Genomic DNA, 24,921 nt, shown 5'->3' on the forward strand with positions numbered 1-24,921 from the left:
ACTCAGGCCCTGGCAGAGTAGTTAGGGTGTAACTACTGATATACAGACTGAAAACTGCGTGTACAAATATACAAAACTGTAAGCAAATGAACAAAGTCAATTATTAAGTCATAAAGACAAAAAGTTGTAAGGTAAAAGTAACTATAGCTTATTAAATAGATCATCATTAATGGCATACTAAGTCACAATAATGTTAAGTAATTACTACTGATCTTACAAAATTATGTATTAGAAAGATGGAAAAATGTACTTTTGTATGATGGGGGAACAAGGGGAGAAAAGAATGCTAAATTCACCATCCAGAGTAGGAAATCAATAAATACTTATCCATATCAGAATAATCTGAGTAACGCGTGTTACTCAGAGACATGAAAGTATGTTATCAAAAAATTAATAAAACCTGATGAAAGAGTTAAGTGTAGTCTCCTCTGGGGAAAGGAAAACAGGTGGTAAGATGATGAGTATTAGAAACTTACTGACCTAGACAACCCTTCAAACTACTGTGAATGTGTAACCTCAATAAAGAATTTTAAAAAGTATACCCACAAATGGATATAATCTCAAAACTGATTATCAAAACGCTCATATTAGCAGCAAACACCGAGAGAACGTGATCCACCCTCAGCAAGTCTGCTGCCTATCACATCTGCCCCTATACCTGATTTTTTCACTAGTCTTTGGAAGAATTACCTTGTGCCATTAATCGAGGTGATTTTCTTGGTGATCGCACTGAATTTTCTTCTACTTTGTCCCTCAAATTCCTGTTAGGTAAAATCAGTTCTTCTTCATCAATGGTATCATTGCCACTTTCTTTAACAACTCCTTCATCCATAATATCGTCAAGACCAACAACTAGAAAAAAAACAAAAAACAAAAAAATTAATTTTTAAAAATACTGGTGATGTTAAACATTTAAAGGCAGTACAGAAAACACTGTGAGACAGTTTAATGCAGTACTAAGCAGTCCTGAAACTCTAGGTCTATTCCTAAAATGTGATAATGCCACTTCCAAGTCCCCAACTCAGTCTCACAAACTTCTGCTTTCTGAGATAAGTAGTCAAAGAGAAGACGAGCTGTAATTCTTCTGATTCGACTTCCACTATCACTCACTCTCACTCATCACTCATGCACCTTGGTGAACATCATAAGCAACTATACCTGTAGTACTCAATTATCTCAATTTTGGTTAAAGTAGTACAAAAAAAGAGTGTAATACCCTGAAAAGTTTGTGATTCTAGGTTCATGCTAGAACCAAAAGATTCTAATTCTAACTGTATACTGTTCCTTAAAGACTTTATGCTACATGTGTGAGAGTAATATAGATCTACTTTCGAGTTGTAGCAAACACACACACACACACAAAGAAATGAAAAACATAATATAACTTTTCCCTCCCCCAAATGCTAGGGAAAATGACAGGTGTTTAATGTAACTATATAATTAAATTACCTTCCCCTAGTCAAAAGAGAGATAGAGTCATTGACTTAATGGCAAGGGAGGGGGCGTGGAAAAGGACTGGGGGACACTGAAGAAAATACGAACACAGTATGTATATTATCAATGGGCTTATTTCTGTATATAACAAGTATCACTTAAGTAGCTGACATACAGCAATTCTAAATGTGCAGTTGTATGAAATCTTGTAAAAAGGAATATGATTATTTAGATCAAAAGGCCTAGATTCAAGTCTCTAATGAAACACTCAAATAAAACCTGACCACGTCCCCTAACTTCTCTATCGGTTTCTTTACCTCTAAAATGAGAATAACAATACCTGTCCTACCTACCTCACAGGCTGTTGTGAGGATCAAGTGGGATGATGTGTGAGAACTCACTCTGTAAACTTTAGAGCACTATACAAATGTTAGTTATTATCTTCATCCTAGGGGTTAGAAGGAACCTCAAGAAGTTATCTAGTCCTCATCTTTGTATCCAAGGAGAATTTCATTTAAGAGTTCAACAAGATAGTGGTCTATCCTAAAATTTAAAGAGAACAAAATTCTTCATAAATATACTTTCAAATGGTACAATCTTTTTGAAGAGCAATTTGACAACAAACAGAATCACGAAACTGCTTATATACTTTGACCAGTAAATTATAAAATACAGAAGAGAAATAAATTATGAGAAAAATGCTGGCTAGAGAACACAGTGTGATCCTTGTTAGTAACAAACAAATGAAATGTTGTGTATGTACATTTAGACAAACAAAAAAAAGGAATAGCAGGAAATAGGTGAAAATTGTAAGTTATTCTACAAAAGAATGCACTTTTCCCCTATTTTCCATATTTCCTGCTATATGCATGTATTACTCTCAAAAATAGAGTCCATGCTTTTAATCACTATGCTATAAGCACTAAAAGTTTAGTGAAGAATATAGTTTAGGACAAGTCATCAGGGCTCATTTAATATATAACTAGGAGGAACAGGTGAGGAGTTCAGTTAGAAGGCTACTGCACCATGATGGAACACTTATGTGGCCATATACACGTTCTCAAAGAATTATCTTACTGTATTTCCTAGCAGCATCTGACATAGCTGACCCCTTTCCCCTTCTTGAATCCCCTTCTCCTCACTCAGTTTCTGAACATCACACCCTCCTACTTCACTAGCTACTTCTTCTTAGTATCTTTTATAGAGCCTCCTCTTCTTGCAGATGTCCACACACTGGAGGACCTCTCACCTCTCTTCTTTATCTACACTCATTCATCCCCAAATGATCCCATTCAGTCCATCTATATTCGCAGGACTCCCAAAGTTATCTCCTCCAGCCCCACGCTCACCTCTGATCTATGGAGGAGTATAACTGACACGTACACCAGGTTGTCTAACAGGTATCTCAAACGTAACATACAGAAAAGAAATACTGACTCCACCATGCCCCCTCCCCCCAGTAAAGCTGCCCCTCCTAAGATCTTCCCACTAATGGAACCTCCACTCAGCCAGCTGCAAGCCTAAAAACTCTAAACTATCCCTCACTCCTCTCTCCTCATGCCCCACACCCAAGCAAACAGCTCATCCTGCTGGCTCTCTACAGAACCTATCGCTCATCTGATCACCATTTATCACATCCAGAGCTAACATCCTACTCCAAATCACCATTATCTCTTGTCAAGACTTTGAGTCTCCTGCTGTCTGAGGTTCCTCTATAGCCGCCCCTCTGCGCACACACCCCCTCACCTCAAACACAGAGTGTACTCTCCACACAGTCATAACTGTGATTCTTCCAAAATACGAAGTCATACCATACTGCTGTTCTTCTGTCAAGATCCTCCAAACCCTTACCAACACACTTAGGTTTTTATGCTCAAAATTCTAGCCAGGGCCTCCATGATCTTAAGAAGACCAACTTCTCTGACTCAGACTCCGACCACTCTGACCCCCTGTGTTCCAGTCACACTGGTCTGTCTCTCCAGAACACAGGAGAGCAAAAGGCCATGTCAAGGTGGTTTTACTTGATACTTCCTCTGCCTCTCCTCCCAGATATCCACATGGCTCACTCTACGGCTTCATTCAGGCTTCACTCAAATACCACCTTCCCACAGAAACCTTTCCTAAGTGTCTTATCCTAAAACAGCACATTCTCCCACTACTGCCTACTGACCCTTAGCATAATCTACCCTTTAAAATGTGTTTCACTACACTGTTTATTAACTATCTGCTCCACCAGAATGTAATCTCTACGATTCAGGGACTTTGTCTCTTATTCACTGCTGAAACACCAGAACCTAGAATAATAACCTGGTATATAGTAGATACTCCAGAAACATATGCTAAATTAGGGGAAAGAAAGGACCAGGAACATTTAAACTTTGACGCCCTAGAAAGAGATGTTTCCATTAACAAAAGAGAGAAGTAAAAACAAATTTGAAAGTCAGGTATGAATATCTAAACGACACGAAGAAAGAGAGCAAGCAAAAAAAGCATCAAGGTAATACAACATCACAAAAGAAGGGTAAGGAGAATTTCAGGAAATCGGGATCAGGAAGGTTAACTGCTGCAGAGAGAACAAAGGAAGGAGGAAAAATCCACTAATTTGACAAACAGAAGCAGAAGACCGGATGACAAGAGGTTAAAAAGTGAGTAAGTGAAGAATCACAACAGTCTCTCATTTTTAAGAAATTTAATGGTAAAAGACAGCAAAGGAGGGCAATCAGCTGAAGGAAGTTACATGGACAGAAAGATTTTTTTCCTGTATAAGTGATAGAAAAGGGGGTGGGGAAGGAGTGATACAAACGGAGAGAGAATGGGCAAAAGATGGAAGTGGAGAGGGGAAAGGCGAGAAGGGGAAAAGCAAGAGATGTCAGCACCTTTGCATGTGCTGGAAATAACTATGGAAGGTAAGTGATACCTTGGGGTCCCATCATCTTAAAACCTCTCAAGTCAACAACCTACAATTAGAATACTTAAGACTGCATTTGAGATGTTTCTCAGAAGTGAGATTTCCAAGAATACACCCTTTTTTGTATTGCTGCCCCTCCTGGGGCATCTCAGGATTTTCCTTCATCTCAAAAAGTCCACCTTTACATTAAATCAAGCTCTACATTGTCTCCAACATTTCCAGGGCTACCATGCAGAAGTGGGTCCCCAACGACTAAAGCACCTACTTAAACCTCTCAGTGCCTCAGATATTCTATAAAATGGAGATCATGCTAGCGGTCAAGGGTCACTGTGATGATTAAATTAGTATGTGTAAAAATACCTTGGAACAGTACCTGGCACTTAGAAAGCCCTATACTGTTAACTTTTGTTTCAGTCTCCCCCATCATGTACCCCATTATCAAAAATTATGTATTCTTTTCCCCTTCCTTTTCCCCCTCAATTCCCCTCAGAACTAATCAACCATTAAAAAAGGTACCTGAAATTCCTTTCTTCTAATCCATGTATCTGATTAAAGTAATTAACAGTATGGGATAAATAATCTCAGTATGGATAAAACCCTCTCAATTAGGTATTTGTGTTTTAAAGAATTTAAAACAACTGCTTCTGCTAAGAAAATGAATAAAGGAGAATATGTGTTCTTTCCAAAAACACTGCCTATTCTCAGGGACCTCCCACATCTCCCCCTCCCACTGCCACAAGGTAACTAAGATTTACTATTTGATATCCAATTTTTAAAAAGCGGCCATTCCTACTTAATATGTTCATTTTAAAAAGGGATTTGGGGTTATCAAAAAAATGCAGTAACCTAAATTCTTTAGGAGACAAGTAGCACTACCGTGCAGAAAAATACTATGTTTTTTCCTCCCTCCCACAATGCAGAATTAGGTGTCATTCTCATTCTGAAATTCTGGCATAAAAATCTATAATCATACTCAAAACCTCCTTGAGCCTGAATTTAGATCACACTAAAATTCCTCCCACCCCCACCCACAAGTGGCCCTAATTAAATCTGCCGAGTCAGTCTACATGAGGTCCTCCTGACACTGATACTACTTCCCTCCAGGCTATTTAATTCAAATCTATCTTTCTGAAATAAAAAAGGAATAAAACCAAACCATTTGAAGTTAAATTCATTGACTTTCTCAACAGTTGGGATTAGCTTAAATCACTTTACACAGTACAAAAGGGAGAGCCATAATACAGTAGGGAACTCTTTGTATTTGACTTGCTTCATGCTCACAGCGCAAAGGTCAAACTCGACTACTTCTAGGACACTTACTTCAACTCTATTATGAAAACTGGCACTAAACATCAGACTTGAGGGGAAAAAAACTAAAGAGCATGATCTCTTTGCAGTGTCACAGCAAGAAAGGTTAGGTATCTACTTTACAGGGCTTGTGATCTGAAGGAGAATAAGAAATTACACAGATACATCCTCCTAACAGAGCCCCCAAAGCTTCCTCGTATAACACTGCAGAAGACCACCGCCCAGCCTCTACCTGGTCTCCCTTCAGTGAGGCTTCTTTCCTTTATGGATGATTCACACATTCATTCCCAAGAGGCTACAGTATAATATACATCATCAAGTTGTGTATTACACACAATTAGCCATTTGGGGGTGAAGACATCATTTTAGATATTATTGGTATGTTTCTAAACTGAAAAATACAAATAATGCTACTATTTTTTCCTCTTAAACTTCTCCCTTACAATAAATTTTAAAACACAGGTTTACTGAGTCAAAGAAGGCAAATGTATGTATTTTACCATTTTTTAGTATCTCATCATATGGCTTTCTGTAAAGATTCTAAACAATTTACAGTTCAAAAAGCTTCATATTAAGTTTCAATAAGAACTCACTAGCACTGAGTTTTAGATTCTTTTCTGTTTTGTTTTGGGAGGGAGAGGTAATTAGGTTCATCACTTTATATTTAGAGGCGGCACTGGGGATTGAACCCAGGACCTCATGCATGCTAAGCATGCTCTCTACCACTTGAGCTATACCCTCCCCCGAGCTTCAAACACTTTTAAAAGAAACACAGTTGCTAAAAAAAAGCCTGATATATATACTGCTTTTCTGTATTTCTTAGCTTTGTCTACTCTCCTACTCAGGCCTAATGTGTTTCCCTCTGAATAATTTATATGAATTCTTTATGTAATCTCTGAGTTACCTATTTGATCAAGTATTTTTCCCCTTGTCTACCTTATTTTAGTATTATCTAGTGTCAATCTAAGTTAATTTTTCTCCTGAATGCTGTCTTCAGTTACTCCAACACTATTAAATTATCCATCCTTTCTGCTGTAATTTAACACTTTCTCAAGTCCTACATTTAAGCATGCAAAATATTTCACCTTTTGCCAAACTTCATACTTTGGGAAAAACTGATTATTATTTCACAGAAAGGGGGTTTTCTATCAAATAAGTCTAAAAGAAAGACACTAGGTTAAAGAAAATTAAAACTGTCTTCACTGTCTTCACTGCAGATCTTCAGAGACTTCAGCATTCTAAGTATGAGGGAAAGAACTGCACCCTGCAAGACTGTTCTCCAAGCTGTATAGTCTCACACACACCAAATACATACACCAAAAAGCTTTATTTCAGAGAAGAGCTAAGGTATCTATTTCCCGTCCTTCTTATTCACACTTTCTAATCCACCTCACACTAAAAATCCTTTATTAAAAAGAATTTTCCTTAAAAAATGTGTAATACGTGTGTGACTGCCTAAAAAAAGCTTGAAACGTATCCATGCAGAAAGAATTAGTATCACTATCCTACTTTTTAAAGCTTTTCTTTTTAATCAAAGTTATACATGCACATGGTTTTTAAGAGTTGTCTCCAGTTCTACAGTTTATTAACAAAAATATTAATGCTCAGCACCTACTTCCCCTCCACTTTCACACTGAACCTCAATTACTTCATGGGGAAAATGTAGAAATTATCACCCTTCATTGAAAGGCTGATGTGAAAACTGAATAAACTATCATAGTTTCTTACACGCTGCGTGATATGCAAATAATAAGATCTTGAATAACAATAGCCATTGTTAGTGTATCCTGGCAGATTTCTTTAAACAATTTTCTACAGCCCCAAATGCCCTTTATTTGAACCCTTTCCAACTGCCAAAATAATTTCTCCTATTAGCAAGATGATTCTGTCAAGCTAATACAAAAATGAGATGGTAATCATTCCCCAAACTTTTAACATTTTAATTCTATCCTAAAATACCATAAATTATATATCTTTAAGGTAATGCTTTCAAAAATATTTATTGAGCACCTACTGTCACACACTGGCCTACATTATTACAGAATTCTCAAAACAAATGACCTAGTTTCGTGTTTGTTTGTTTGTTTATATAAAGGGGGGAAATTTACACCGACTGAAATACACTAAAGATACACAGCAACCAAATAAATATATTGACCTATTTCAATTCTAATTCAAACTGTAAAAAAAAAAAACAAAAGGTTGAAGGAACTGGGTAAATAAATGAAACTAAGCTGACTGCATATGTGGCAATATTAAGAACTGTCTTTAATGGTTTTAGGCTGGATAATATTAGTGTGGTTTTAAAAAAAACTGAAGAAACTTAGAGATACATGCTAGAATATTACAGATGAAATTATATGATTTCTGGGCTATGCTTCAAAATAATTTTGAGGGAATAAGGAGAAGTGAACAGGATATAAATGGAAAAGCCAACTATTAACTGCTTAAATTAAGTAACAGGTGGATGAAGATTCATACTATTCTCACTGCTTTGTTTGATGTTTTTCATAAAACAAAAATTTTTTAAAAAACTGTTTCAAAGAAGCTTCATTTCAACGAGGGTGAGACAAATAAACAAGATACAGCATGTTAGATGAAATGAATATGAATAGAAGAAAAGAGTAACAGGGAGTATGAAGAACGGAACAAACGGTGGTTTGTAATTTTAACAGAATAGCCAAGGAAAGCCAGAGATACATGGACTGGTTGTTTACTGCACAAGAGCTTCTGGAGAAAGGAATACACTGTGTAGGCAAGTAAGGAGCATGGAGATGACAACGCTGAGATGGACATTTCAGCAAAAGCCTACAAGTTGAGGGAGTGGCTTTCTAGTTAGAAGGCAATCAAACACCTAGACCCTGAGGCAGGAGCATGCTTAGGATGTGAAAACAGAATGGGAGCAGGTCTATGTGGCTACATTAGGGGAAAAGGGGGAGAAGAGTAGATAAATACAGAGGTTCGGGGGCAAACTAAGGTCAGTCTTGTAGGTCATGAGGATTTAGCTCTTCTCTGTGTGAAATGGGAAGTTATCAGAGCACTGTGAACACAAGGGTAATACGATCTAATTTTTAAAAGATTACTCTTGGTGCTCTTTTGAGAGCAGACTATAGAGAATCCCCAAGGGCAGAAGCAGGGAAACCACTTACAGGCTAACACGATAATCCAGGTGAGAAATGGTAATAGCTAAACCATAGTGGAACTGAAGACAGTCAGATGTGCAAGTAGCCAGATTCGGGATGAATGTACGCCGAAAATAAAGCCAAAAAGATTTGCTAATCAATTTAACAAGCAACATGAAAGAAAAGGGTAAGTAAAGGGTGACTTCAAAGTTTTTTGCCTGAGCAACTCAAAAGAAGCTGTCATTAACAGAGATGAGGGAGATCGTAGGGATAAGTGGTGTAAGAGGAAGCGGGGACGAGGAAGCAGGTTATCAAGAGTTCAGCTTAAGACAGCAAGTTTAAAATGTCCAAGGGCCATCCAAAGAAGGAAACAAGGTATCTGGAATACACATATTTGAGAATTGAATTAAACAACTCTGAACCCTGAGATACTCTGGTGCTTAGAAGTCAGGAAGATGAAGAGGAGTATCAGAAGAAACTGAGAGGAAGAAACAGAAGGTAAGAGAATAACCGGGGTGGTAAACCAAAGGTCAGATCTGGTAGAGTGACTGACTGCTATCCAGTGCAGCTGGTGAGAGCAAAATCAGAATCTGGAGGAGAGATACTGGGGACAGAGAACACTAAAATTCTTTCTAGGAGTTTGCTGTAAACAGAGCAAAAAGAACAAGGCAATACAAATATACTAATGAATAAATATAAAAAATGACGTGTGGTTAACACTGAAATTCTAACTGTAAGGACTTTGACAGAGTGTACTCTTTCAGACTTCTTTTCAATTCTACCAAGCATGATAAAAAGCAGAGTGGATATTCCATCATGTAACTACAAATCACATCCATGGAAAACAGAATAGAAACCTAGTCAGAGAATATGAAAATCTAGTTTCATATATACCTAAATATCTAATTTCATAAATAACCTAAATATGTACCAAATTATAGGCTACAAGGGCTAAAAATGTACCAAAGTTTTTTTTTTAAACAACCAGGCAACATTATTATGAAATTAAGGAAAATATCAAAATAAATATAACTGATTTTCAACTGAATTAGCTCCACCACACTCCTAAAAACAAGCACAAAGAAGAGGCACTTGGCCACTCATTGGCCACTGTTAATACAAACTTGAGTGTTTAGGGGGTTCTGGGGAGTACTTAGTTGCTTAAGGATTTGCTTCTTGGTTGTTCACATTTTATTTTTATTTCTTAGTTTTTTCCTCTCCTGGTGGGACAGCATATGGGGAAATCACTATCTCAGTTCATTTACATATTCTACCAATTACAGACTCACTTGGGTGAAAAACTAAATATAAATGTAATCATGTAAACACAACCTGAGGTGATACTACAGTTGACCCTTGAACAACATGGGTTTAAACTGTTGGGAGTCCACTTACATGTACATTTTTTTCAATAGTAAATACTATAGTAGCACATGATCCATAGTCAATTGACATGGATGTGAAGCTGCAGATATGGAGGGATTGCAGACAAGACGAAACCTCTTATACAGAAGGCAGGCTGTAAGTTATCCTCAGATTTCTGACTGCACTGAGGGCTGGCATCCCTAACTCTGCACTGTTCAAGGGTCAACTGTAGAACTCTTTATTAACAAGAGATTACTTGAATCTGACAAAAGGATTGACTAATCACCACTTAAATTAATGTATACTTTTCCTTAGCTATTTCTCTACTTGGAATGTATTTACCTTATCCAGGAACCCAGGATCTTCAAAAGGCTGGCCTCTACATGTCTCTAAGCATTCTGCTTGCCACCCTCAGTGTAACCTGCACAGACCTGCCCTGACCAAGCCCAACTCAAATGTACCACAGTCTCCCCTACCAAGCAAACCACCAGACATTCTCTATCGCCTTACACTCCATCTGCAAGCTCCACGAGGAAGGGGACTTTATTTGTCTCAAATACAACTATACCCTCCAGCAATGGAAACAGACTGTCACATGATGGGTATGCAATAAATGTTTATTAAATGAACAAACAGTTCTAACCATGTTTCGTCAAAGCAGATCATTATACCTTACAATTGTGGAATCAGAGGTAAGCTGCTGATGCCTGGAATGTATTCAAAGAGAATGTTACCATAAGACAGGAATGGTAGAAAAAAATGCGACTAACCCTTTTACAATATGGACCTTACCATTATTTATTGAATTTCACAATGAATGAATTAGGTCCTAACTAAGCACTTTGTTCTATAACATTTTGTTTGCTTTTACTCAAATATAAGCGAAAACCAGAGACAAATGAGGCCAAGCAAACAGTTCTTAGAGGATTACATATTCTTCAGTAAGACTTAAACATTTAACATCCCTAATCTGTAGCAGCCCAGAAGAAGGTTTTTAATGGTGTTATATACAGCATTAAATAGAATATAAACTCCATGAGGACAGCAATTTGTCACTGCTTTCTAATATATCCATAATTCTCAGAGTAGCAACTGGAACATACTTAGGACTGGGTGTTCAGTCCTAAGCACAGCTTGAATGAACAAATATGTCAATGTATACAAAAAATTCAAAGTTCTCAAATTTCTATTTCAAGAGATTAGAACCTCCTTGATAAACTAGACTCCAATCGGGAAGTTACCGTTAGCAAACAAAAGAAACAGAATAACAAACCTCAACTCCATCACAGTAGCGTACATCAACTCCTTGCTACAAACTCAGAGTATCTAAGAATGCTGATAGCTTAAAAACACAGATTAGAAGGAAGTATCCCAACATGGAACAACCAAACAACAACAGAAAAGCTACCTGCTCAGAAAGACACAAGCAGTAGGCCTTTTTTGGGGGGCGGGGGGGTAATATGCATCAGAATTAAAGCCTATCTAGAAGTACAACTGATAAAGTCTATCTAAAAGGAACTTTGATCAAGTATATTAGAGACAGACTGAAGACATAACCTTAGTTGTATCGAAAAGCATAAAATACCTAGGAATAAATTTAACAAAGGAGGTGAATGATCTGTACTCTGAAAACTGTAAGGTACTGATGAAGAAACTGAACATACAAATAAGTGGAAAAACATTTCATGCTCAGAGATTGGAAGAATTGATGTTGTTAAAATACCCAACATTACCCAAAGCAATCTACGGATTCAGTGCAATGCCTAACAATATTTAAATGGATTTTTCACAGAAACAGAACAGACAGTTCTAAGTTGTATGGAATCACAAAAGACCTGAATAGCCAAAGCAGTCTTAAGAAGAACAAAGCTGGAAGTATCATGCTCCCTGTTTCAAACTATTACTTCTCTAAGCAGCATGCTCCAGGGCATGCAGAGGCCAGCCTTTTGAATATTTCAAATATTACAAAGCTATAGCAATCCAAACAGAATATAGATGAATGGAACAGAACAGAGAGCCCAGGGAATAAATCCATGCATACAGGGTCAATTAATGTACAACAACAGAGCCAAGGACATACAATGGGAGTAGTCTCTTCAATAAATTGTGTTGGGAAAAATGGATAGCTACATGTAAAATAATGAAACTAGACCACTCTCTTACACCATACACAAAAATTAACATAAAATGAATTAAACATGAACATAAGACATAAAACCATAAAAGTCCTAGAAGAAAACAGACGGTAAGCTCCTTGATATTGGTCTTGACAGTAAGTTTTTGGATTTGACATCGAAAGGAAAGGCAACAAAAATAAACAAAGTGAGTATATCAAACTAAAAAGCTTCTGCACAACAAAGGAAACCATTAAACCAAAGTGAAAAGGCAATAAACAGAGGTGGAGAAAATATTTGCATATCATACAGCTAATAAGAGGTTAATATCCAAAATACATAAAGAACTCACACAACTCAGCAGAAAAATAAACCAAACAGTCCAGTTAAAAAATGAGCGAGGAGAGGCATTTTTCCAAAGACATACAAATAAATGGCCAACAAGTATATGAAAAGGTACTCAACACCTCGAATCACCAGGGGAAAAGCCACAGTGAGGCACCACATCACACCTGTCAGGATGGCTATCTTCAAAGACAGGAGATAACAAGTGTAGGCGAGAATGTGGAGAAAAGAGAGCCCTTGTGCACTGTTGGTGGGAATGTAAATTGTTGCAGTCACTATGGAAAACAGAAGAGAAGTTCCTCAAAATATCAGAAATACCATACAATCCAGCAATTTCACTCCTGAGTATATATCCAAAGGAGATGAAAACATGATACGGAAGAGAGATCTGCATTCCCATTTTCACTGCAGCATTAGTCACAACAGCCAAGATACGGAAACAACCTAATCAATCAATGGATGACCGGACACAGATGTGGTATACACACACAACGGAACGTTATTCAGACATGACAAAGAAATTCTGCCACTCAGTATTACATGATGGATTCTACAGGCATTACGGTAAGTGAAATAACCCAGACAGAGAAAGACAAATACTACATGCATCACTTATACATGGAATTGAAAAAAAAGTCAAATTTAGAGAAAAAGAGAGTAAAAAGGTGACTAATAAGGATGGGGGAAATAAGGGAAATAAGGAGAGGCTGAGGTTGGTAAAAGGGTACAAACTTTCAGCTATAAAATGAATAAAGTCTGCGGATCTAATGTAAAACATGGTGACTATAGTTGCTACCACTGTATTATATCACTGAAATTTGCAAAAATATTGGAACTTAAATATTCTTACACACACAAAAAAGATGAATATATGAGGTGATGGCTGTATTAATTAACTAAATAGGGGAAATCCTTTCACAATGTATTTCAAACCACCACAACATACACTTTAAATATCTTACAATTTTATGTCACTTATATCTCAATAAAGCTGAATTTTTTTAAAAAACGATAGATAAAGTGTCAACTCTACAATAAATTCAGAACACATAATTGTTACAATTTGGAAAACAAAGTAAGATTTTCTAATAAACATAAACATACTGGATAAACTTAAATATACCTAGCTAAGAGTCTCAATGAGTAATAAATGAATTAATATTTAATATCTTTAGCCTTAAGCAACCATATATAGTAAAATGTACCCCGTTCTATTCTATTAACGTAGGTTTAGAAGTCAGTAAAGACTTTGTTATCTTCAGTAGTCTCTCTGGGCTCCTATGAGCAGTGCGGACTGGGTGATCCTTCATCAAGTTCATTTTAGTTAGTAAGATTCTAATTCTAGACCCCTTTCTAAGGAAAATCAAATAGCAGACCTCAGAGAAAAACTGCTTTACTAAGGTTTATTTCTGCCTTATGTTACATATACACACAACTTTACTCTTAAGTATGCACCCCCTTACTTTTATTTCACATATTTCTAATAATCTCAATTTCCTGGCCTCTCAATTAGATGAACAGAATATATTAGATATTTGAGAAAGATACACTGATAGGTTCAAATAATTATTTTAAAAAGGAGAAATAAATCATTAAAAAATTTTTTCCAAGTGTATTTGTCTCAAGTCCAATTAATGTAGCGACCAAAAGCCCTACTTACTAAAACAGTACCTAAGGATATCACTAATAATGAAAGATAGTAATTTATTTCCTAAGACAATTTCAGCAAGTTAAAAGTTAAATTACATTTGCCATACCATTTCTTTTTTAGTTTGTTTCGTTTTGGGGGGCTGGGATTAGGCCTGTTTATTTCTAATGGAGGCACCGGGGACTGAACCAGGACCTTGTGCATGCTAGGCAGGCACTCTACCACTGAGCTATACCCTCCCCTTCACCATACCGTTTTTAAAAAGGAAGAGCTATCTAATACATTTTAGAAAATGAGCCATCCAAAACAGTTAAAATTAAAAAATGGTTTTAAAATTACCTATTTCTTGGGAAATAAATATTTTCCCAAAACATCACATAAATATTTCTATATTAAACCAGCATTGCTTGTCCATTAGTTAAGGTTATTTGACAACTCTCCTGAGACCAGTGTGTATCAAACTTGACTTAAAGCATCTCTATCAGTATTAAATCTTTAACCTAGGAAAAACCTTCTACCAAACCCTAACAACAGATCAGCTAACCAAACTGACATCAGATGCACTGTTTGTGAAGTTACGTATCAGTAAGTCTTTCATGAAGAAATTGTACAGATGACCCTTGAACAACTCTGCGGTCAGGGGTGGCCTTCTGTGCAGACAAAAATCCACCCATAACTTACAGCCAACCCTCTGCAGCCGCCAATTCACATAAGCAAGCCATGCAGTACTGAAGTATTTACTACAGAAAAAATCCACATGTAAGTGGACCCCCACAGTTCAAACCCTTGTTGTTCAAGGGTCAATTATACACATAAAAGAGGAAAATATGGTTCTGAGGCCAAAATTTAAATATTTAATCTAAGAATGAAGAAAAGAAATTAGTAAGTACTTTGAGAAGCACTCTGCCTGTGTAACAATGGCAGTATTCATTCTCCTTATAAAAACTGACACAATTAGACATCAACACACACTTTCAAAAGTACTCCATCTCACAGGTTACACCTGGGATGATTTAAGCATAAAAAAGAAAAAGAAGTGTAACATAATGTATTTTTAAAATCCGTGAACTCATTATGACAACCGAAATAGTATCTGCCACTAAACTAAAAAAAAAGTAATTTGCCACTTCTGGCAATGGATGTGATCACTTCACCAACTCCTTACTTTGGAAATTGGTAATCAAATGTTAATTCCTTCCCTTTAATCTGCCTCCGCAGTAGGAACTGTAATTTAGAGTAACCAGGTAATAAAGGAACAACTTTTCTTCACCAGAAGAATGCCAACAAATAAATGTAAAAAAGACAGAATTAGAAAATCATCACTTTGCTACAACTGGCTCCACAAAGTATCATTGATGGGTACACAAAACCATTAAATACTAACGAGGAACTAAATATTCCCATGCTGCAAAGTTATACCTCTACAGATTACCTGCTAATTCAAGTGTCTAGGAAGGAGAGTTTTGGCTGCTGCCACCTTAACCCAGCCATCTAATGTAACATCAAAACCAAATATTGTTAAGACTTCTAATGTGATGTAATATTAACTACATAGTTTTCACCCATGAAGGAGTCCTGCCAAAATATGTTTAACCTGAATCTAATCAAGCTTATTTTAAACCTAACTTCCAATTTATAGGAAATTAAAGAAATAGAACAAGCCAACTGACAGCATGCACACACACCAAATAAATAAGTAAATATCCCAAAACCTGGGACAATCTTAAGAATCTCTTCAAAATCTCTTCAAAAAGTCAGTATCCTCTGATAAAGGGGTGGGAGGCCTCAGAAATTAAAGCCAATACTAGATCCTTGACTGCATCTCAATTTGATCAAACCAAATGAAAACGGTATGTTGGGGACAAATGGCAAATTTGAAAATAGACAGGTATTAGATTTCAGAAAACTTTTTTTTTTAGGTGTGTTATTAGATTTTTGGAAACTTTCTTTTTTAGGTGTGGTTATGGCATTGTTATGTAAAAATCCTTTTTTGGGAGATACATGATGAAGAAGTTAAACTAATTAGGTAGAAGGATTGGATGAACTGGTAAATTGATAAATGGATGCAGCAAACACAGCAAAACATGAATAGCTGAATATTGGTGATGGGTAAACGGGTGTATATCCTACCATTCTTTGTTTCAGTATGTTTTAAGTTTTCAAACAACAAAGTTGAATTTTTAGAGAAAAAAAAGCTCAAAATAAAGTATATTCCTTGGTCAGGTATCTACACAGCATTTTTTGATTTACAGACCGTTTTGTTCCAAAACAGATTTAAAGTGGACTTAAAAAAGATACACAATATAAGGTAATATTTTAAAAGAAACAAAAAGCAAGCAAAAGAAAACTATGGGTAAGAAATAAGATGAAGTCAAGGATAATGTCAGTACCCAGAATGAGTTACAAATATTTACACTGTACCAGGAGTTCTCCGATTTTAATGAAGCTTAAAAGTCAGTTTGTCAGGCATTTAGCAAACCAGCAAAAAATATGAAAAAATGGCCATTATATATTTTAAAAGTACTGCCTTTAAATAAAATCCCATTTTCAATAGACATCCTTACAGCAGCTTCCATTAGACTTTAAGTATATAGTGAACAGGTGGTCTCCTAAGGATGTATATATACCTAAAGGGTGCATAATCAATCTGTGTCCAGGAAGAAAATATTACTTTGTATATTGTTACCTAAAAACTAAAAAATTAAACTTTATCAATATTTAATGAAACTGATAATAATATCTTTACTGGATTTATGTCAGTCACAATTATCTAAAGAGAAAGATCCTGAGAGGAATGACAATTTCGCAAGATGGAGGAGTTGACACCTTTAATGCCATCTGTTTGCCTTCAACATTTTGCATGGTTTCACAATGTCAAAATAGTTCTTCTCATATTAAAAAAAAAAACCTTTATAAACAGTAGACTGTGTACAATAATTTTAATGAAATGGGAAACAACTATTTAAATCTTCGTAACTCACTGAAGTTCTCCATTAATCATAACAAAGTCCTTAAGAACTGTTATGCTAAGGGTGAGTTACACTTTTCTTTCTTACACAAAATGAGACAAATGTTTTACAAATAAGACAAGTGATACAAACACGTTGGCTTTTTCTTTTTTACTGTAAAGCAGCTGTAAATGATACGTCATATGAAAAAATAAGCACCCTTAATCTGTCTCGTCTAGATAAAAGTAATACTTTTGTAATGAGTAAGAAAAAAACTGCTTTTCTAAAAGAAAACTGGGCTAAGCAAACAGCCGTTTAAAAATGTTTCTATTGTTATATAATTTGTGACTAAAAACGAAATGTGGCACCTATAAAAACTCTTATGTGTACACATTAATAAACTCAACTTAGAATCAAATAGAACATTCTAACAGAATGTTTTGTAATTAGAATGACAAAATTTTCAAAAATAAATAATTCCATCATACTGCACTCCAAAAAACATTCTTGTACAGCTGATGATTTTAATTAGCAATTTTTAAAGTATAAGTATCATTTATGTTATCTATAGCCCGTATTTAAAATATCTATTGTATGTATTACATAACAGACATTAATTAAGTATCCTTTTACCACTGTTATTTGGAATTTTCTGTCACTCCCAGCTGAATCTAACCCTAGACCAAAAGGTCAAACTTTTTTTTATCAAGATGATCCAGGGACTCACAAAGAGAACATGAAAGCCAAATCCGAAACAGCAACAGACAAGGAAAAGAACAGAGAGCCCTGAACAGGTAAAACATTTCTGCATCAGCAAGGAGGCTGAGGATGCTTAGGTCTGTGATTTGGGAAAACCCGCTAACTAGACTTTTCTAATTCTTTAATAACAGGGATCTACCACTGCCAAGGAATTATGAAATTCAACTCCTTTGGCTGGAGGTGTAATAATCTCTAGAACAGGGAGAAGTGGGCCAGGGGTAAGGCCCTTAACCAAGCTAATCTCTCTCCTGGGCCACTAAAAGTCAGCCAAACAGCCTTGTCGAGTTCTCCTAAGAACTGCGGATGAAGCTCTTTTATCTGAATTCCTTTTTGCTCAATATCCTCAAAAGATAGCAAAGTAAAGAGCTTAGAGATTTTTTATTTATTTTTCTGCCTGATGGGGAAAAAAATGTAAGAATAAAAATTATGGGGTTATAATTAAACCCAAAGGAATAGAAGATCAAAACCAAGGTCAAAAAGCATTTGCTCAAGGATCCTTACTTTTTTAATACCAAAATTATATTTAAATTGCAGAACAGAATTATTTTAAAAATTTAAAAGCTGTTCATATGCCATTTATGTTGATTAATAAATAAGCTAAATATCAACTGTCACACATCTAGTGTACAACAATACTCTATGAGAAATAAGAATATTCAATCAGTTGGTACCACATTAAACAATCATCAAATTAAGAAGCCTAGTCTTTTAAATTGCAAAGTCATAGAAGTTTAGCCTTTCTGCCCAAAGAATATTACCCATTATCCACAAAGAGTACCATAAAACTTTTTTACTCTACTATGTAAAATGTACAAATCTTGAATAACTGCAACATCACCTGCATTAGAAAACATTTAATAATGCAAACAGTTCTGGAACTGTTAGAGTTATCAATCATGTTTATAATAATGTGATGGATAACCTTGCTTAAATTCTGAGCTAAGATCACAGACAAGGTATAAAAATAAACTTTGGTCATAGATAGAGTGAGCAGTTAATTCTGGAGGAAAAAAAATGTTTGCAGATGAAGAATGACGTTGAAAGGAATTCAGTTGGGAAGAAAGGAAGGGGTAGAAAGGTGAGAGAATTCAGAAAATAAAGTATTAAGATCATCCATGTTTTCGAAATGTTGTAGGATAAGGGTGTTTAAAAACACTTGTCTTTCACACCTTGGCACAAAACCAGGACTAAGAGGTCCGGTTCATTCCATTATTCAAAATCAACAGAGTTATCGGTTTACAAAGCATGTGAAAGCTAATCTGAAAATATGACCATTCCTAACCTTTTTAAAGAGAAAAGTAAATTCACATTTACACATCTTCAGAACTGACTTATGCCTGTTATGTTCTTGTATTTTAAATTGTATTTTAATACAACTTAAGATGGCTTTAAAATCGGATGTGTATTCTCTTCAAAATATTGTTACCACCCATATTTTATGAACTCTACATTTTAAGTAATGAAAATATTTCTAGACTTTTACAAAAGAGGTAAAATTACCAGATTATACTTTTTTTTCTGGCAAGAGACAAAAAATACCTTGCCTTTCTGACTCAAAAAGACAGTTTTCACTTTTCTTGCAACTGGAGTGCACCAGCACCCCCGGGAAGCGGCAGCCCAGTAATCACAGACAGAAACCAAGTTTCAGAAGAGTTTTTCAAACCAGTAGTCTTACAATGACATTTGTCAGATGTGTCATTCCTCCTATTTAAGAAACTGTAAAACTGCTTAAATTATCACAATGTAACTATCAGACATCATTTTAAATTAAAATTTCTAAATGTAAATTGAAGTTCACTCCATTAAACTATCCCAGGCTGCTGTCCACTGAAAGGAGCATCATTCACACTGTATTCTCTAACTGGTACTCACTGGAATTGTGCAAACCAAGTGGTAAAATGCTCTCATCCTAATCTTAAGACTCTAGTTACAGGAAAACAGCCTTACCAGACTAAAGGAATCAGATCAATTATGTTTATTAGACAATGTCATCATTTTGGATTCCTCTGCATTAGTACACTTCTAATTAATCATCCCATGACAATTTATCTCTTTGCTATGTCAGTATGCATTTAGTAACTAATTGGTCATTCAAGATGTACTTAGAGACATCATTAAAAGTCTACAATAAAAGATCAAAATGAGGGAAAGGCAGTATTTTAGGGAAGAAGAGATGACATAGGACAGCAATATGTAGCTCCAGTTTGAAACTCTTTTCAGAACTGACTCCAACTTACACAAATAAAATAGGTAAGGAAGAGACAGAAGTATAAGGGGTAGAAGACGAAAGCACAAGCCTGAAGAGTTTCAAAGGAATCCAGGCAGTGCTACGGTGAAAACGTCAACAAGGGATTCTGCAATCCTGTCATGACTGGAAGAAAACTGAAAGAATAGCCAATTGGAACAAAAAAAAAAAAAAAAAAGAAATCTACAAATTCTACTCAACAAGTTCCACTTTAACTGTGGGCTACAAAACAAAAATTACCTATGCCAAAATGATCTTCATTTATATCTGATATTAGGCTTCTCCTGTCCATTTATGCATTACAGAGGATCCCAAAATAATTTTCTGAGGAAAATCTTGGCTCTGTCTTCCTCTACCCAGGGAGGGCAGAGCAGCCTTCTATTTAAACAGATGCTCCCATCAGAGCCTTTAAATTTTCATAATCCCTCCACAGCCTTGTTTATTTATAAAGTTTGCCCATACACTTAACTGGCAAAGAAAAGAGGGGTGGGTGTTAATTGCATTCCCAGCAGTTCTCAGACTGTGTAACGTAACTCACCTCCACAACAATACATTTAGAAATCTGGTGTAAGAAATGACATCCAAGGCAGGTCGTTTGAAAAATAACCTAAAATCTAACTTGCGATTGGATCACACCCTTATATTAGTCCCTATAACACTGCTTGTACTGAGATCTATATTAAGGGATACAGTTAGAAAAAATCCTATGTTCATTGAAAGTATGTTGTTAAAATTTTTCTTTTATTATATCATACCACAACAGAACTGTGGATGAAATTTCTTTTTAGTTTTAATATCACAAATAGTTTTCTTTTTCCTGGGCACTGGATTTGTTTTTACCTTAAGGACACAAATTTTTCAGCTTGGAAATATTTTCCTCTTCCATAACTGCTAGAAATCTGAGTTGTGCCTCACCTGTAGCAAGCACTGTATTTACTGTCTTAACTTCTGGCCTCATTACATGACTCTACTTTTCTCCTCTCCTTGTGTTTTCTTTTTCTTTTTTCCAGTTAAAAATTTTACTGAATATCTCCTGCTATATCCTTTGTTCACTTAAAAACAGAACTTAGCCGTGACCTTAAGATCTTTGAATATTCATGTACTCAAGGGGAGAATACTGAGAATCTATTCCAGTCCAAGTACCATGAGTCTACTTATTAGTGAACTTGGGAAATTACTTAAATACTTTCAAAACCTCAGTTTATTCAGCTATAAAATGGGATTAATAATAGTTATCTACAGCTCTTAAGGTTTTTGTGAGGAGTTAATAAGATAATGCTGACAAAGTACATTTAGACAGTACCTGATACATTAGTTTCATGACAACATATATAAACTAATTAAAACAACTCAAAAAATACCACGTTCTGAAAAATTTATCATGTTCTGAAAGCCAACTTGGTTATGCCACAGTACTTAGATATTTAGTAAAATGCCACAGTACTCAGATATTTAGTAAAATGTTGTGAAAGCCAACTTGGTTATACCACAGTACTCAGATATTTACTAAATGTTACTGTGATGGTATTTTTCATGTGAGATTAACATTTAAACCAGCAAACTTTGAGTAAAGTAGATTATTCTCCATAATGTGGGGGGCCTCATCAAATCAGTTGAGGTCTCAAGAGAAAAAAGATGGAGATCCCCCCAAGTAAGAGGGAATTCTGTCTCCACACTGCCTTCAGACTTAAGCTGCAACACCAATTCTTCCATGCGTCTCCAGTCTACCAGCCTACCCTGCAAATTATGGACTGGCTAGCCTCTACAATCACATAAACCAGTTTCTCAAACCAATTTCATTCAATCTATATACATAAATAGTATATCTGAATATACTATACACATACACACACACACACACACACACACACACACACACACATCCTATTGGTTCTGTTCCCCGGAAAACTTGACTAATATGGTTGCAAACTCTAAGATATCTGTTAGCAGCTTTATTACTAAAAAACCAGCAATGAGATTAATATCACTAATAGGTTAAGAAATCCTGAACAGAGGAGAACAAATGCAAACTGATCACGGAAGAAATAAACAGGTATAATTCAACATGGACAAAGGCAAGACAGCAATACACAGGATTCTGAAATCCAAAACTAAGAATTAATCATTGGGGATCAGAAATTTTACATCTATTATGTGTTAATTAAATGGAATGACAGAAGAGGCACTGATATTGAGCTGAACAAGAAATAAGGAATTAATTTAAGGACTAAATACTGAGAGGTCAACTTCATCCTTTCCCTGACTTCAGCACCCAGTAATGCCTACAGCGAAGAACTGAATTTCAAGCAAGAAAATCTTTTCTTAACATTAAACTGAAATTGGATGAACAAGCCGGAGGAAACAAGACCGTACTACCTCCTGTTGATAAGGCACCTCTCACTCTGGCATTTAAAGGTTCCCCAAAATAACCACAGGGTATCTGGTTAAAGCCCACTTATCTCACAGCAAAACTTGACATAAATTTCCTATCTCCTCCCATTTTAAACACCAACCAACCAAAAAGAATCAGAGACTTGAGGAAAGTTTACAACACTATGAGAAACATCAAAATAAACAAACAGAAAAACTAATTCAGACTATAAAGAGACTCTTACATGTACCTATGACAACAGAATACTATTTCAAAATGGTATGAATAAAGAGTTCTTAGAAATACTGATTGTCAAAACTAAATATTCAAAGAGATGGAAAATATGACAGCAAATCTCTAAACAGACATAAAAGAAAACGATGGTAAAGATGCAAGAAAGCGGTAAGAAACTTGGGCAATTAATCCAGAAGGGCTAGCATCTACTAGGAGTCCGCAGATAAAACACAAGAAAATCTCCCAGAACTGAAGGGATCACTCTCCAAACTGAAAAGTCCCACCACATGCCAGCAAAACTAAATCAAAGACTAAATACCAAAAGATAAGGAGAAGACCCTGAAGTGGGGGTGCAGGAAAGAGCACCTAACAATGCAACAAGTCTCACACAAAAGCCAGGGACACAATCCACCAGCTACACCAGGTAACGAAAAGCTAAGAAACAAGGACTTAAATTTTTAAGAAAAGGTGATATTCAATCTTGTTTTCTATATAAAGGCAAATATTAATTAAGTGTAACATTATTAGAAAGTTACTAAGAATGTCATTAAGTAAAGAGGGCTAAGAGAAAGAAAAAAGTGAAATACAGGAAAACAGGAGCTCCACTCAAGGAGGGCGGCGAAGCTCAGGGATGACAGAGGTACCACAGCCCTGGAGAATGGCAAACACAGGAACAGGACAATGACAGAGCGCCCTGGGAGGCAGATCCCCAGGGGAAAAAGGTAGATTCAATAAAACCCAGAGTATGCCCAAGACCATGGAAAAGGCAACTTGTTACAACAGCACAGAATTGCAAGTTAAAAAATAATCATACAGAGTGAATTTTAAGTAATAGGTGAAAAGAAGAAACCACTATTAGGGACACAGTGATGATGACATGATTAATTTTACTTCACATTTTAGATTTAAAACACAGAAGAGTAAATGCTTAGTCAAGGCAAAGTAAAATTAAAATATGCTCTGCTTTATATCATGCCAAGCTAAGGTAAGCAAAAGTCAACTGAATCAAGCAAAGGTAAAACAGGGAACAGCAATAAAATACACAAACTAAAACCATACACTGGAAAGCCCTGGCCTTGGGCCAAAAATTCCCTACCTCTGCATTTTCTGAGTTTAGAAAGTGGTATTTTATTGTTGTGTTAAAGGGCTTATTTGTTTTATCTCAGAGTTCAGTTCTTTTATTTTGATACTAAGGATGGCTTGCGGCAATGATTAACGAAAAATATCTGTTTGAGAAGAACAATTTAAAATGTCTAAACTGAATATAAAGCATTAGAAATGAGCTGGCAAGAAACAGAGAATTAAGACCAATGAAAGATGCTCAATAAATGTAGCTATCATTATACGTTTAAAGTTATATTTTAAATAATTTAAAGAAGCAAAGAAATATATCAAGCCTACAAATAAGATTTAGGATTAAAGTAAACATAATCTAATTTCTAATAAAGAAGAAATAATACAGACACTATGTTGGAACAGACAATGACAAAGGACTCTGGGAGGACACTGACCATAAGAGGTCACCTAATGGAAACAACTACATGATACCTAAATCCCCGATGAAATTCCCTGGGGAATCTATTATTCTATAACTCCAAGTTCTCCCTTTTAATCAAACTCTGCCTCCCTCTAACTGCTACCTATTGGATCCAGCTCTTTTCCATTGTCCATAAAAAAGTCAAATCTTTTGCCAATGTGACAAACTTTCAAGCATCTACGCCTGCTGTTATGTCCTACTCTTTCCACCTTCCAGCATTTTCTCTTCTCCACTTATTCCACAAGGTATTTGCCTCTCTCTTCTGTTCATTCTCTTCTCTACGTACCTTTCATTTAGAGCACTCTAAATATAACTTGAAATATTTAATCATCAATCTTACAGAAATGAAGTTTTATTCTTAAAGGCTATGCATGTTCTTACAAGGCTGATCAGTTATTCTTCTCTAACATTCAATTAAGAGTATACACTTCGTCTTGGGGGAGGATATAACTCAGCGTTAGAGTGCATGACTAGCATGCACAAGGTCCTGGGTTCAATCTCCAGTACCTCCAATCAATCCACCTAACTACCACCCCCCACCAGAAAGAGTATACACTTTGTCTTAACCAATATATTTTCATCT

At 35.8% G+C, this 24,921-nt stretch overlaps 1 protein-coding gene across 6 annotated transcripts in view; it reads right to left on the minus strand.

Moving 5' to 3' along the window:
* Nucleotides 1–24,921, minus strand: part of PHF3 (PHD finger protein 3) — a 71,718-nt gene that overhangs the window by 29,684 nt on the left and 17,113 nt on the right. For 5 of the 6 annotated variants that reach the window (XM_072965504.1, XM_072965502.1, XM_031676060.2 and 2 more), the window contains one exon: nucleotides 691–852. In XM_072965504.1, the coding sequence (XP_072821605.1) occupies nucleotides 691–852 (162 nt within the window). Of the gene's footprint in view, nucleotides 1–690; nucleotides 853–1,787; nucleotides 1,912–24,921 lie in introns of those variants that run through there. The other variant, XM_031676061.2, reaches the window with a different exon arrangement.

Source organism: Vicugna pacos, chromosome 8 (genome assembly GCF_048564905.1).
Source record: "Vicugna pacos chromosome 8, VicPac4, whole genome shotgun sequence".
Classification (NCBI taxonomy): Eukaryota; Metazoa; Chordata; class Mammalia; order Artiodactyla; family Camelidae; genus Vicugna; species Vicugna pacos.